This window comes from Triticum dicoccoides, chromosome 4B (genome assembly GCF_002162155.2).
Source record: "Triticum dicoccoides isolate Atlit2015 ecotype Zavitan chromosome 4B, WEW_v2.0, whole genome shotgun sequence".
In the NCBI taxonomy this organism is placed as follows: domain Eukaryota; kingdom Viridiplantae; phylum Streptophyta; class Magnoliopsida; order Poales; family Poaceae; genus Triticum; species Triticum dicoccoides.
The window spans coordinates 661,908,312-661,923,296 of record NC_041387.1 but is presented as its reverse complement, the minus strand read 5'-3'; the positions used below and the strand labels follow the sequence as shown (position 1 = coordinate 661,923,296).

Below are 14,985 nucleotides of genomic sequence, written 5' to 3'. Positions count from 1 at the left end.
CAACGGCTGACTCGACCAAGTCAGCAAATACGTAGCTCAATTCGTATATATGGACCAAAGTGAACCCCCTGCGCAAGTATATGGACCGTAGTTCGGGTATTTTGAAGTAGTGGTACTAAACTGTCAACCGGCTCAAGTTTAGTGACCTGCAGTGAATTTTTCTCAATCCTCAATTAGAAGCCATGGTGAATTGTTGATCTGATGCAAGCGACGCATCCTTTCCCAAGTTTTATACTTATGTTCCCATCTGAACTCGCCATACATACCCGCCAGTCTCCACTTAACATTGCTATCCTCTTCTACCATTACATCAACGAACATGGGGTCAAGCTCCAGCCTTTGTATTTTCACTTCTTTTTTCCAAACCAGTATCAATCCACCTTTCCGACCATCTCCTGCACACACCAATTTATGATCCATGTTTAATCTCCTTCATAAACATTCAGCCGGGTAGCTTTCCAAGTGAGTCTCCGATAGAAACATCATGTCTGGGTTGCATGCTCGCTGGACATCCAACAATGCACGAACTGCTGCAGCGTTTCCAAGCCCGTTACAATTCTAGCTTAAAACTTTCATGATGATCGGACAGCCTCCGACGAGAAGGCCGTGAATCCGGTGATCAACAACGAAAAAAACTCTCGATCGGCGTAGCCGCCAGAGGACAGCAGATCACAACTTCGCAGTGGTGATTTACAAAGAAAACTCACGATCAGCGTAGCTGTCGGAGGACATCAAAACCCTGGCTTTGTTAGTCAGGGGACGGGAACCTGAAGGGAGGGCACCTTGTTAGTGCATCAAGCCAGCCTCACGAGGAGGTCACAGGGCTAGCGGCCGCCGCCGGCGGCGGCGACGCACCAACCCTAGATCGCCAAGAATATTGCCTCCGAGAAAACATGACTCTCTCTGTGTGTAGCAGTCTCTGAACTAGGATAAGTGTTGTTTTCGTCTTTTTTTTTTCTAGTGTTGCATAAGGAAGGAAGCTCGTGAATCACACGGATTCTTTTGATGGAGAAGCAAACCCGTTAACTGTCACTAGCCTGTGGGCCCGACGGGACATCGCCCGGGAGATCCTAGCCACTAAGGCCTTGTACAATGGGAGGTGCTTAGAAAAATAAATCGGATTTTTCTAAAGCATCGGTGAGCGTCTCTCGGGTAGAAATAGGCATTGGTGCTTTAAAAAACCCCGATTTATTTTTCTAAGCACCTCTCTAAGCACCTCCCATTGTACATGTACAAGCCCTAATCCGCATCAAGCCATCAACAAGCGTCAAGCGAACATTGAGTGCGACTGAGGCGAGACAGCAGGAGGCGGCGACGGGCAGAGATGGCCGGCGGTGGCGCGGCCGCGTCGGCGCTGTCGAGCCCGTGGAGGGCGCTGCTGCAGCGAGCGCTGGACGCCAACGCGCACCTCAAGCACTCCACCTTCTTCCAGCTCGTAAGCTCCCATCTCCCTTTTCTTCCCCTCCCCATCCCCTTTTGGGAGAAAAAAAAACTGGTACCCTAACGGACGGACGGTCGATCGTTCCAGGCCACGGTGGGCGGCGGCGGCAGGCCGGCGAATCGCACCGTCGTGTTCAGGTGCCCGCCTGATTGGAAGTAGCTCCCTTCCATTTCTTACTGGTTTTGACCTGGAATTTTTGGTCTTGCCAGGGGCTTCCAAGAACACTGCGACAAGATTCAGATTAATACAGATGCGCGGAGCAACAAGGTTGCTGCTACCAATCCCGTGCTTTCTAACCCTGTTATATACATAGCGCTTCTTGCTGCTCGCTGATTCCCTTGCTCGTTTCGTCGTGGGAACTGTGAACGAACAGATTGGGGAGATCAAGGAATGGCCCCTCGGCGAGGTAGGGCGTGTGAAGAACTGGCATAATTGCGGGTCACCATTTTAAGCATCACGAGTGCCGAGTTCCGGCAGCGGAATGCCTGATGTTGGGTTTCTTGCAGATATGCTGGTATTTCACCGATTCATGGGAGCAATTACGAATCAGCGGTATCATAGATGTGATCGATGGTTCCAGTCCCGATCCCGCCAAGCTCCAGGTTAGAGCTGCGTACTGTCTGCCTTGTGCTCTGTTCTGCGTGGTGGAGATGCCTTGCAAATCAAAGGATATCTGTAATGAAAGATTTGGTTTTGCACAAAACTGAACATAACTGTTCTAGTAGTAGCTAGTTTACTTCTGTATAGTTTCTCACACACGGGGTTTGATCATCTCATCGGGAGATGACGGCTTAACATCGTACTAACATCTCCACAACTTTCACCTTTCAAAGCTTTTGGTGATGCTTAGAAGCAGCACAGCTGATTTCATTGATATTAAGTGATCTTTTATAATCCTTATGCTCAACATTGGTTGTTTATCTCACAGCAACGAGAGAAAGCTTGGTTCGCCAGTTCAGTAAAGTCAAGATTGCAATACTTAGGACCATCTCCAGGGATCCCCGTCGCAAATGATGACCACGTTACGGATGTTCATCTCGATCCATCAGCTGGTCCAGTTGATACCTATTGCCTTCTGACTCTTGATCCAGAAAATGTTAGGTTAAGTTTTCTTGTGCTGCATGCTCACGATTTTCATATCGGGATCTGCACTTGTACTTTGAAATATAGAATGAGTTACTTATTGCAGATTCATATTCCCCTATCGTGTTGTTTAATACTGTTGATTCTCATATTCAGGTTGATTACGTGAACCTGAAAAGTAATCAGAGGTTGATGTTCACAAGAACCCAGGAAGGAGATGAGTCCAGTGATTGGATGGCCAGAAAAGTTAGCCCATAACAATCTTTTGTTACAGAGGGTGAACATAAGGGCGTTATTAGCTAGTACAACTGATTTTATTGTGGATTTTCCATTGCAAGGAACTGGCTTCATTCCTCAATATCTTTTCTAGCCTGTCAGAATGCATGTTTGGCAGAGCACCCATTGATTACTTGTACTAGAGAGTTGAGCTGTGTGCTTTTCCTGCATTACAGTCCTCTGTGAACATACATGATATCTCTAAGTAAGGCCAGGAGATACATCGAATCATCTACATTTATATGGCTGTAATTACAACAGTATCATGCACACAAACTATGATCCTAAGGACGGGGATCCAGGGGAAACATCGCAACCACTCAGGGCGTGTTTGGTTGCCCGCATGCAGCCTAACCAGGTCCGTGCGGGATGTGCGTGGCCTGTTTGGTTGGCTGGACTGCATGCGATTTGTGGCCCGCATGAAACTTAAAGCAGGCCTGAACCTGGCCCGGCGGCCGACAGTTTCTCGCGAGCCTGGCTCGACACGGCCACACGTGCGAGGAGGCTGCACGCCTTGGCAGCGCGGGAGACGGAGGGGACGTCTCATAACCCCCCTCCCCACTCTTCTGTCACCGCCCCGCCCGCACTGTTCCCCCCGCTCCTTTCTGCCTCACCATCCCTCCCTCTCCTCTTCTTTGATGGCTCCGCCTCGCCCACTGTCGCGCCGTCCTCTGACCCCGTCGACCAGCGCATTGCCAACATCTAGGAGCGCTGGGTGGCCGGGCTCCAGAACTCAGGTAGGGACCCGGCGTCGGTGCTGCGAGCGCTGTCCTCCAAATGTTGTCGGCCACCATGAGGGTCGGCCAATGCGGTGCCGGCCGTTCCTGCTCCGCCGCCATTTTCGGTTCTCGTGGTCAAGGGCTCGACGCTAGCGCTGTCCACGGAGCTGCCGCTTCTTGGGACCCCATTGGGCAGGGGGTTTTCTTGACCCCCATCCAAGGGTTTTCTCCTGTCGGCGCGTCGTCCTCCTCGACCTCCGGCGTGGCCATGAGCACGGGGCCGATGCCGCCGGCCATCGCCAGGGCCGGCTCCTCCTCTGCTTCTCCACCTCTCTCCTTTCCGTCGGGGTTTTCACCTCGACCTTAGTTCGCTGCGACTGCGCAAGCTCCGGTGAGTCAAAGAATCCCCAATGCTTGCTCGTAGATGTAGATTAGGGGTTTCTTTCTTAGGCATGTGCTAGTACTTGCTGGATTCAATGGGATTAGATAGGATTCGAGTAGATCCGATTCGATGCGATCCCAATCGAATCGAATCTGACCGATCTGTTCTTTTTTGCTACAGTGTGTGTTCTAGGATAATGTTCTTCTGCTAGTGTTATGATCTGTGTTCATGCTAGGATCTGTGTTCATGCTAGGGTCTTGCTAGGATCTGTGTTCATGCAAATGGCATGTTCATGTTCAAACTAGGATCATGTTCATGTTGCTACATACATGTTCAAGCTCGGGTTTGTGTTGCATGCTCTAGATTGTTATACGTGCATGTAGTAGGCCCATTTTAGGATGCTGCTAAATGTGCATAGGTGCACATAGGTGCTATTTTTAGATGTTTTCATGATTAGGATAGTGCACTGATGAGTGGCAGTTGTAGAAGACCAGATGATCAGTGGCATTTAGGATAGTGCACTGATGAGCGACAGTGCACTGATCAGTGGCATTTGCTCATGGGCTACTACCACTGATCAGTGCCATTTGCTCTTGGGCAAGTGCCACTGATCAATGGCACTTGCTCTGATCAGTGGCATTGCCCAAGAGAAAGTGCCATTGATAAGTGGCATTTGACAAAGAGTTTGTGCATTGATCAGTGGCATTTGCTCTTGGGCAAATGTCTCTGATCAGTGTCATTTGTTGTAGTACTAGTGCAACTGATCAGTGGCATCTGTAGAAGAGCTAATGCCATTGGTCAGTGGTTGTTCAATTTGCAAGCACCGTTAATACTTGTCATCTTACCTGACAAGATATTGAAGTGTGACTGGGACATGGCGGGTGAAGGAGCTCGGGTGGCGGCCTGAGCCGAGGGCACAGAGGATCTCATCCCCACGAACGGGTGGCTCAAGAGGGTGGACTTGCCTGGCAGAGTCGCCTTCATGAGTCTGCCTCATTCAAGGGGACGATCTCCGAGGACCGGCCATGAGGAGGGGGCCCAGGAGCCGCTGCGCTTCCACCACCAGATCAAGGACGCCGAAGACCTCGCCATGCTCGTCATCCCTCACAAGTTTGTGGAGGTGATCAACGAGTGGCTGGTCATCAAGCGGCTCCCGCGCGTGGTCAGGCTGTCGGCGAACAAGCGGTGCGCATTCTGGATGCAGGTCCAGAACTTTGAGGGGCACATGGTGCTTGGCCGGGGCTGAAATTACTTCTGCCGCCGCCACCGGATTGTCCCCGGCGACCTCGTCGTTATGCGCATCTCAAGACTCGTCCTGAAGGTCCAAATCTACAACCACGACTCCTCAGTCATGTGCAGGTTTCGTTGCAGCAGACACATCTACGTTGGTGACATTTGAGCATGCAGTGTAGTTAACTTAGGTGTTAGTGTTGAACTTGTTATGGTCTGTGGCTAGAACTTATGGTACTTGTGATGTGAACTTGTTAATATTTTGGCCAGGAGCAGCACCCTAGTGTGGAGCAGGGAAGGAGGATGCTCCTTCTGTTAATCTAAGTAGTTTGCTATCATTTTCGTTGCTTGCTTTGTTTGATCTCATTTGGTTGCTTGTTTTATTTGTTGTCAGTGCTTGCCTCTTTGATATGCTGTCAGTTGTGCTTGCTGTTGTACTGATCATGTGGTGGTAAGGCCATCACATTTGAATGGGATGAGCAGAACACAAACGCTGTTTGCAACAAATAGCTGTTGTTTGCATCTGCTCACACCCTAAGCAAAAAAACGACAACCAAACAGCAGGAGGGTAAGTGCCCCTTCATGCGATGCAGGCAACCAGACAGGTTGCATCTGCTGCATATGAGGCTACATATAAAGAACTAGACTAGCTGGAGATGAACATGCAATGCGGGTACGGGACGTGGCCTTGGTGGGTCCCATGCCACATCAGCATGTCGTGTTGACCATTAGGTCAAGGACGCCAGGTGAGCCTGTGGACAAGACCGGTTTGCGTTGTCACGACCATCACACCGGGAGCGCGGGAATATTTGGCGCCCACAGACCAGCAGCGCGGGAAACATTTCCAATGTGCAGCTCGGTTCAAATTCTTTTGGCACTTCTCAGAGACCGAGATGGTGTTGGTCACCTCAGATGTAGTCCCATGTCATGACCAGCGGTTGAAGATGAAGCGCAGCTCAAATGAGCCGAGGAGAGTGCAGACTCCTGGCTGATGGGCCTAAACCACTCTCAAATATACTCAAACCAGATGACAAGATAGAACGAACGAGCCTGACTCAGATGATTAGATTTCTTGTGATGGAATTAAATCATCAGGGTTCAAGTTCTAAACTTAACACCGATGCTCGCATTTTTCTGGTTTTTTTGACTTTTCGGTGATGTTCGTTCATTTGGGAAGAGACATCCCCTCAGTTACGAGCTGTTGTGACATCATAAATCTCAAAATATGATGCCGGTTTAGTCTCTCGAAGGTGCTCATAAGGTCTCTTGAAGATGTTCATAGGGGTAGGGTACCATATAGGGGTGAATACACATATGTCATCATATTTGTTAAAAGAAAAAACACAAGCGCTCGAAATAAAATAACCAGATAACCACGTTTAATAATAATAATAAAAAGGCAAGCAGCAGAGCAGGAGCGGGACGACGGTCGGCGGAGAAAGAAAGCTCGGCGACGGCGGCGCACCTATGTTGTAGTACTACGTAGTATTCCATTATTTTCCTCCATAGTCTATCTTCTCCCATGGCGCCCCATTCCCCTGTTGTATCCTCTTCTTCCTCCTCTCCCTCGCCTCTCCAATGGCCATGGCATCCTCTCTCTCTCCCCGGCCCCCTAATGCCAATCGGGAAGGAAACTGTACTAGGCCTGCTTTCCCCTCTTCTCCGGCGTCTCCTTCGGCTCGGCTTCTTCAGATCTCCAGATCAACCAAGAGGATCGAATCCTCTTCTTCGTTAGGTAAGGTCTTGCACTCTTGCTGCTTTGATTATCTACCACCTGTACTTTCTGCTGCTTCTTTTGGAAGCCAGCTGTTCCCTGATTGAATGAATGTTACCGATGCATTCGGTACAACTCCTCTGTGGTTCCTGATGCTGTTAGATGTTTTCTGTTTCTATCAGGACAGATTGCTTTTGCTTCAAAATGAATTATTATATGCATTAACTTGTCCGTGTTGCCAGCCACTTCATGGAGGATGCGATTTCCTGAATCTTTTGAACTGTTTACAAGCCATGTAATATGCTGACAACTGTTATTGCTTTGTTGCTACTGCACAACACCAGGATTTTTACCCTTTTTACATTTACATTATCTGACATTTTTTTCCAAAGAAAATGACTGCAATAACAAACAAATGCTAACTGAAACGATAGCTGGTAACATCCTCTTAGCCAGGTAAGGTCCTTTAGCCCTACTGCCCCCTATGTTTATCTGCACACATGGACATTACCTGTATGCTGTGTTAACAAACAGCCTGACTGACTGCTGATTTCCTTGGAGCCCCAAATTCGTTCATGCTGTCAGCGTACTGGATTGAGGATGCGATTCCTCGAACCTTTGGGGTTTTTGAGAATCCATCTAGCATGCTGACAAGTACCGTCTCTGCAGTGCTATTGCACAACACTAACTTCACATTTTTCTGATATGGTGAAAATCATATGGCTCCGATAACAAACAAATGCTTCCTCACTGAAACTGAAGCGGCTTGTATTACTGAAACCGCAGGTCATGTCGCTCCAGCTCAAATGTCTTGAGCCGAGGCTCCTCATTGTCTCCATGCTCGCCTATTTGCTTACAAGAAAACAGGAGGTACGCATCTCTACCGCTGCATCTCTTATCAACGCCCGCTCTCGAGGCCGTATTTTTCAGCAGGATCTGCCAAGCCTCAACACAGAAACCAAGCACTCCTGAATTCTATCTTTATGTATGTATCTAAGAGGAAGCCTTGATGTGGCTTTACCGCTTTAGGTTCTACCTGTATCTGTATGACAAGGATGTGCTCTCACAGCAACAAGTCAAAACACACTTGCCTTGGTTATATGAGCATGATATCTCTGCAATGCAATTTAATTTAATTAGCTTCTGTGTTGATTTATGTGAGGGTTCGAGGTAGGCAGGTAGCCATGCCGGCTCAAGTCCTACCAAATTGTGTCTGCATTTTCAGCTTTCATTTCCTTTTCGGTAATATAAACAAATAAAATTGGATCGTTTCCTTTGAAAAAATAATCTTAAACTCTACAATTTCAGCTCTACTGGTTTACCTGGAGCATGAACTAATAATGTTGCCTGCATGTGTACACTTTTGAGAATGGAAAAACAATAACACTGCTTCCTTTCTGAAACTTTCCAGAACTTGCTTTATACTCCCTCCGTCCTATAATATAACAATGTTTTTGACACTAGTGTAGTGTTAAAAACGTTCTTATATTATGGAACGGAGGTAGTAGCTATTATTGCAGAACACCATGGTTCTACATTTATTTGATACAGTTGTAAAGTAACATAGCTCTGAGAACAATTACTAACTGAAATGCTGCATAATTGTTTGATTATGCAGGATCATGTATTGTACTCCCTCCGTTCCGATTTACTCGTCGTGGTTTTAGTTCAAATTTGAACTAAAACCACGACGAGTAAATCGGAACGGAGGGAGTACTAGCTTGTTTATTAACACTGCTCTGAATTTATTATGCAGGTCCTGCCCCTTATCTCTGCCAGCTCCTCCCGCTCTCTACTCTAGATTCACCAAGGTCTGCCCGGTACCCCACATTACTACTCCCTCGGTTCCAAAATAGATGACCCAATTTTATATTAATTTTAGTATAAAGTTGGATCAAAGTTAGTAGTTGGGTCATCTATTTTGGAACCGAGGGAGCACCTGGTAAGGTTGTACGTTGGTTATCTACTGTTAGTACTATTACTGTAGAGTACTAATAATACTTTTAAATTTTAATGACCTGTGTTAGTTGCTGCTTAGATGCTGGCTATATTGGAATTTTTATTTTGTGGGTGAGAGATAAATTCATGCTGCTGGCTTACTGGATTAAAATAAAATCTACGCGTCAACTGTTGTTGCTATAGCGCTGTTGTGGAACACCATGACATGCCACCCCCTGAATTCTTCCTTAGATGCAGGGGAGATGGCGTGTAAAACAGTTTGCTCTTTCTTGCCCCTTCCCTTTTGTTTTGATAGCTTAGTTTTTGCTTTCTTTTCGGGTTGATTTGTACGGCTTTGTGTCATTTTACTGACGTTTCTTCTAATACAACGACAAACATGAAGCATGAAGTAATGTTGCCTGCATGCGCACAGTTTTGAGAATGGGAAAACAATTACACTGCTTGGTTTCAGAAACTCTCTAGAACTTGCCTCTAGTGCTATTATTACAGAACACCATGCTTCTGCATTTATTTGATATAGGAGTAGTTGTAAAGCAACATACATAGCTTTGAGAACAATTACTAACTGAAACAACACATAATTTTTATTATTATGCAGGATCATGTCTTATACTAGCTTGTTTATTCAACGCTGTTCTGAATTTCTTGAGTCGGAGCTTCTCTTTCTGCTCCATGGTCCCCTATAAACATGAGGTACGCATCTCTGATTGCATGCATCTCTGCTGCTGCATCCCTCGTCAGTGCTCGGTCTCGAGGCTGTTGCTTTGAGCAGGATATGGCAAGCCTCAACACTGAAACCAAGCACTCCTGGATTCTAACACTTGTAGTGTCATCGTGTTGCCTGCAGTCCAGCCACATGCTTGGGTCAGCTATCTCCAAGGTTCTACCTGGAAGAGCATCATCGGCAAACTTATGCAGATCCAACGAATCTCTGAACGTGCCTTCTGTTGGGCTCCTTCCGGTAAACATCTCAAGCAGTAATATGCCAAAACTATAAATATCACCAGCTGCTGAGACCGCAGAGCCTTCGCCATACTCTGCAATTATGCAAAGTTTTGTGGTTAGCATGCCATATTCGTGTGGAAAGTAAAATATAAAATTAGAAGAGTCCCAGTTACCTGGAGCAACATAGCCTATGGAACCTCTAATTCCGGTTGAGCTATTTAAAGCTGGCATCCCCTCGCTTGTATTTTCTTGAAGGATCCTTGATATGCCAAAGTCTCCAACTCGGGCGCTCATGTCTTCGGCAAGAAGAATGTTGCTTGGCTTAAGATCACAATGGATTACCAATGGTTGGCAGTAGTTGTGCAGATATTCTGCTGCATCCACAATATCAACAGCAATATCAAGCCTTTGGGCAAGGCTGAGTGTGTTGTTTATAGTGGGATCTTGCGATTTTGGATGAAGCCAACCATCCAAGTTACCATTGGGCATGAACTCAAAAACCAATGCCTTGAACTCTTGACCTTGGTGGTTGACGCTCGAACAAGAAGTAATGATTTTAATGAGACAACGGTGCCTTATCCTTCTCATCGCCTCACATTCAGCCTCAAAACTCTTGGAATATCTAGAATGACCAAGATTAAACACCTTGACAGCCAATGTTCTTTCTTCAGTGTCCAAAACACACTTATAAACCGCACCATAACTTCCTCTCCCAAGCAAGTTGACTTCCGAAAATCCGTTAGTTCCTCTCAATAATGCATGATAGGGGATTCTCATGTAATGGTCATCAGCAATTGAATCTTGTGCTAGTGTCTTCTGGCTTGGTTTGAGCTTCTTGCAAAGTATCCAAACAAGAAGAATAGCTGAAAGTGAGAAAAAGATCGCTCCAGCTGTCGCCAGAGAAATTACAAGAGACTTCGGCATGTTTTTTTTGTTCTTGCTTATGGAGCATGGGGCCAAATGAAGTTGAGGTGTACCACCACACAAATTGATATTCCCAGCAACTGCTAAGTAAGTGATGTTTCTGAAAACACCTTCATCTGGCACCTCGCCTTGCAAATTATTGAAGGATACATCCAGTTTGGATAATGATGTCAAATTCTGTAGAACTACTGGGATTGATCCTGACAAGTTGTTGTGTGCTAGGTACAGTTCTTGCAGGTTTCCAATACTACCAAGGGCTTCAGGAATATTACCAGAGAACTTATTCATGGCCAGGTTCAGTTTACTGAGCCCCTTTATATTCTTCAGTGACTGAGGTATGCCTCCTTCAAAGGAATTATCGTCTAATAACAGCCATTCCAGCACTATGCAATTCTGAATACCGTCAGGTATCTTGCCAAACATCTGGTTTCCTGATAGAATCAGTTGGTTAAGGTTTGCCAAACTACCAACCTCATTAGGAAGGGGTCCAGAAAGGGAATTGTATGACAAGTCCAAATGCGAAGAGAGGCCGGGTAATTTGAAGATCTCTCTGGGTATTGAACCGTTAAGTCTGTAATTCATTGACAAATCAAGTTCAAAAAGATTTTTCAACTTCCCCAGGCTTGCCGGAATTGGTCCCTCCAAGTTGCCATTACTTGCAATAAGCCCATTCAACCGCGAAAGGTTTCCTAGCGATGGCGGTATGAAGCCAGACAATCTAGTGTTGTACAAACCTAGCTGGATCAAGTTCTTGAGCTTGCCAATGCTCTCTGGAATAACTCCGGATATGGAAGTGTTTGCTATCACAAGTCTTGTGAGACCAACCAGATTGCCTATGTAAGCAGGAATAACCCCGGAGATCATATTGTCAGTTAAACTTAAGTCCCGGAGAGTCGTTGATAGGTTGACAATTGAACCTGGTAGTTGTCCTCCTAAAGGATTGACGCTGAGTTCTAATATCTGCAGTCGGCTGCAGTTTGCCAGAGAGGTGATGAATTCCCATCCCTTGTTGTCATTTGCTTCGAACCGATTGTCAGCCAAGTTCAGATATTGGAGAACTCCCAGTCTCCCCAATGTGGGAGGCACATACCCACTAAATCTATTTTTCCAGAGAAAAATTGTTGTGAGATGAGACATATTGGATATTGATGAGGGGAGGGCCCCACTGAAGTGATTGGAAGATAAGCTCAGAGCTTTCATATTGGGGAACTTGCTTCCGATATCATCCGGAATGGTTCCATATAACATATTTAGAGCTACATCAAGTACTTCCAATGATGACCAGTTGTAGAGAGAAAGTGGGATCATACCAGAGAGGAGGTTGCCGTAGAGACTGAAATACCGCATGTTGTGGATGCTTTGGAGCCCCGGTGGGATCGAGCCCACGAGCTGGTTACTGGTGAGATCGAGGATCTGTAGATGGGATAGATTGGCCAGTGTTGCCGGGATGTGCCCTCTGAAGCTGTTGTTACTCAGCGAGAACTCTGTCAAGGACGTGAGCTTCTCACCGAGCTCAGCCGGGATGCGCCCGCCAATCTTGTTGTTGTCCAGTACCATTTCGTTCATGCTGACGCATGAGCTCAGGTTCACTGGGAAAGTGCCGGAGAGCGCATTGTCGTCCAAGTAGAGCCCCTGTAGGCGGCGGAGGTGGCCGAGGCTCGCCGGAATGCCCCATGGAGCGAGTTGAAGCTCAGGTCGAGCGTCCGCAGAAACGTGAGGTTCCCGATGGCCGGGGAGAGTGCCCCGGTGAGCCCAGTGCCGTTCAATATCAACGCCACCACCCGCGCCGGCCTCCGATGGCTGCACGTCACGCCTTCCCAGCTGCAGAAGCCGGCGCTCCTATTCCAGGAGGCCAGCAAGCCACCATGGCTGATCTGTGCTTTGAAAGCTAGCAGCGCGGCCTCGTCGCTGGCGGTTGCCGTGGCAACCATCAGGACGGCTAGCAATGGGCATAGCAATCTCATGTCCCCCATTGCCATTGCCATTCCCCTCTTGGTTTGGTCTACTTTGGTTGGCAAGTAGCATTAGCCTGCTCTACATATGCCTTTGGCCTTTCTCTTGGTTTGGTTTGCAAGTGGTGTGCTAATATTCCCAGAAATAATGTAGACTTTGTCCTCTTTTGACAGATTTGGCCTCAATCATTTCAGTGGCTGGACTGAATTTGCAGCGGGTGCATGAATGGTACCCACCCAGCCCAGTCCAGTGATCCAGTCCAGTCCAGTCCACTTGCGTGGTTAGGCAGCACAAGTGGTGTGGTGCTGCTGCATGGCCGACGACCAAAGTCTTCACATGAAGTTTCGCCTCACATGCACTTCAACTCTTGTGTCACTGTCAGTAGGGCCCTTTCCATTTTTCCAATCCAATCTAGAAGATGATGCATGCATATAATTTCAATCATACAAAGACATCGTCACTCTTGATTAGACAAGTCTGCTTAGAGATACTCCTGTCCCATAATATAAGCAAAAACGCGCTTATATTATGGGACGGAAGGAGTAATAAAGAAAGTAGAGGCTTGCAGCTGCACTGGTGCAGGAACACTCAGAACAGACGCATTTTATATACAGGTGTTTGCACCATGTAAGCGACTTCAACCTTGGGTACCTGGACCCATGGCCAGCACCGGTAAAAGCTTCTTTCCAAGACATGCACAAGGAATTTGATTTTTTTTTTCTTCTTCTTCTTTTCCCCAGGGACAATAGCAGCCAATTCACTCGGCGTGGACCTGATCTGAGAGGACTTGGGAGTCCGTATGCTCGGTTGGCAGGTTATTTCGGACAACTGGAGTGGTAAATATTTACAAATTTGGCTCCATCTGAAGCGATAAAGCAGGCGCGGTAGCTGTAAGGAAGTTGGAAGAAGGAAGATTGGAGGACCGCAGACCTCAAACTCGCTGCCTGCAGATCAGCTAATTTGCATGTTCATGTGTATGCTGATTACTGAGAAGCAAATGTATGCGACATGCATCTGTTTCTGTTTGGTTAGATGGTTCTTGATTCGAAGGAATGCACTGTAACAGTTACAGAGCATTGCTTTTGCATCCTGCAGTTATGTTGAAGTAGACAAATCGGTGCCTTGCCAGTGAAATTCATACTTCGAAAGTTTATACATACTCCCACCGATCCATATTACATGTCGCTCAAATGGATGTATCTACACTAAAATACATCTAGATTCATCCATTTGAGTGACAGGTAATGTGGATCGGAGGGAGTATTATTTTTCTCTCAAACCATCTACAAATTACAATTTTGGATTATTTTAACATACCTTTTGTCTACTTTTTAATAATCTATAATATATTCCGTGGGTTCATCTTCAGAAAATTCATAAGCTAATCTGCATCTTGTTATTCCGGCATGTGAACTCGAGTATCAAAATCACTGGTTTGGCTACCCCGTCATCCTCGTCACCGACAATCATATTGCGCAAAGTGACACAACATATCATTAGTTGCCACAAAGTCTCCAATTCTCATATCATTGCAGCTCCACGAACAATTTCCCAACGACTTTGGAGCACTCTGAAAGCCCTTTCCATAGCCTTCCTAGCTGCCTCTTGCATTATTGCAATGTTGTTTTCTTTGTTACAGATATTGTCTTCACAAAGGCCTTCCACATCCTTCCTAGCTTCCTTTTGCATTGTTGCAAAGTTGTTTTGTTTGTTGCCGATATGGTCTTCACAAAGGCCGTCCACATCCTTCCTAGCTGCCTCTTGCATTATTGCAAAGTTGTCTTGTTTGTTACCGATATGGTCTTCACAAAGGCTGTCAACATCCTTCCTAGCTGCCTCTTGCATTATTGCAAAGTTGCTTTATTTGTTGCCTTGGGGTTCAGATTTGGCCTTCACAAAGACCGCCCACTGAGGATAGATACCATTGGCAAGATAGTATCCCATGATGTAGTCACGACTGTTGACAATGTAGTTGCATGGTGGTGATTCTCCGTTACAAAGTCTCCTGAACACGAGAGATCGCTGAAGCACAATGATGTTGTTGTGAGAACCAGGCATTTCAAAGAAAGCATGCCAAATTCATAAGTCATGTGATGCCACTGCTTCCAATATGGTGGTGGCCTGGTGTGACTTTACAATAGTAGAAAAACCCCCATTCGTCCCGGTTCGTGAGGGCCATTTGTCCCGGTTCGTGAACCGGGACTAAAGGGTCATTACTAAAGCCCTATACCTTTAGTCCCGGTTCGCCCAGGAACCGGGACAGATGGGGCTCCACGTGGCCGATGCCGCTTGCCCAGGCAGGGGGGCCTTTTGTCCCGGTTGGTGCCACCAACCGGGACCAAAAGGCTTCCACACGTCA

The 14,985-nt window shown here is 46.8% G+C and overlaps 1 protein-coding gene, 1 long non-coding RNA gene and 1 pseudogene across 3 annotated transcripts; 2 read left to right on the top strand and 1 right to left on the bottom strand.

The window, feature by feature from the left end:
- Positions 1–1,265: 1,265 nt before the first annotated feature.
- Positions 1,266–3,035, top strand: LOC119292140 (pyridoxine/pyridoxamine 5'-phosphate oxidase 2-like). Of its 2 annotated transcripts, none has more exons than XM_037570970.1 (7): positions 1,266–1,435; positions 1,529–1,578; positions 1,651–1,708; positions 1,815–1,847; positions 1,948–2,043; positions 2,370–2,537; positions 2,681–3,035. In XM_037570970.1, the coding sequence occupies exons 1-7, from the start codon at positions 1,325–1,327 to the stop codon at positions 2,780–2,782; spliced, it is 618 nt and encodes a 205-aa protein (XP_037426867.1). In that variant the 5' UTR covers positions 1,266–1,324; the 3' UTR covers positions 2,783–3,035. The 2 variants fall into 2 exon arrangements, with proteins under 2 accessions (XP_037426867.1, XP_037426868.1); XM_037570971.1 differs by having other exon boundaries at positions 1,268–1,435; positions 2,370–2,542.
- A 3,612-nt stretch (positions 3,036–6,647) lies between these two features.
- On the top strand, positions 6,648–8,671 carry LOC119292142. The gene is made up of 3 exons (XR_005142900.1): positions 6,648–6,866; positions 7,632–7,715; positions 8,602–8,671. It is a non-coding gene; the product is annotated as an uncharacterized LOC119292142 (long non-coding RNA).
- Positions 8,672–9,188: 517 nt separating this feature from the next.
- Positions 9,189–13,785, bottom strand: LOC119292138 (annotated as a pseudogene).
- Positions 13,786–14,985: the final 1,200 nt, after the last annotated feature.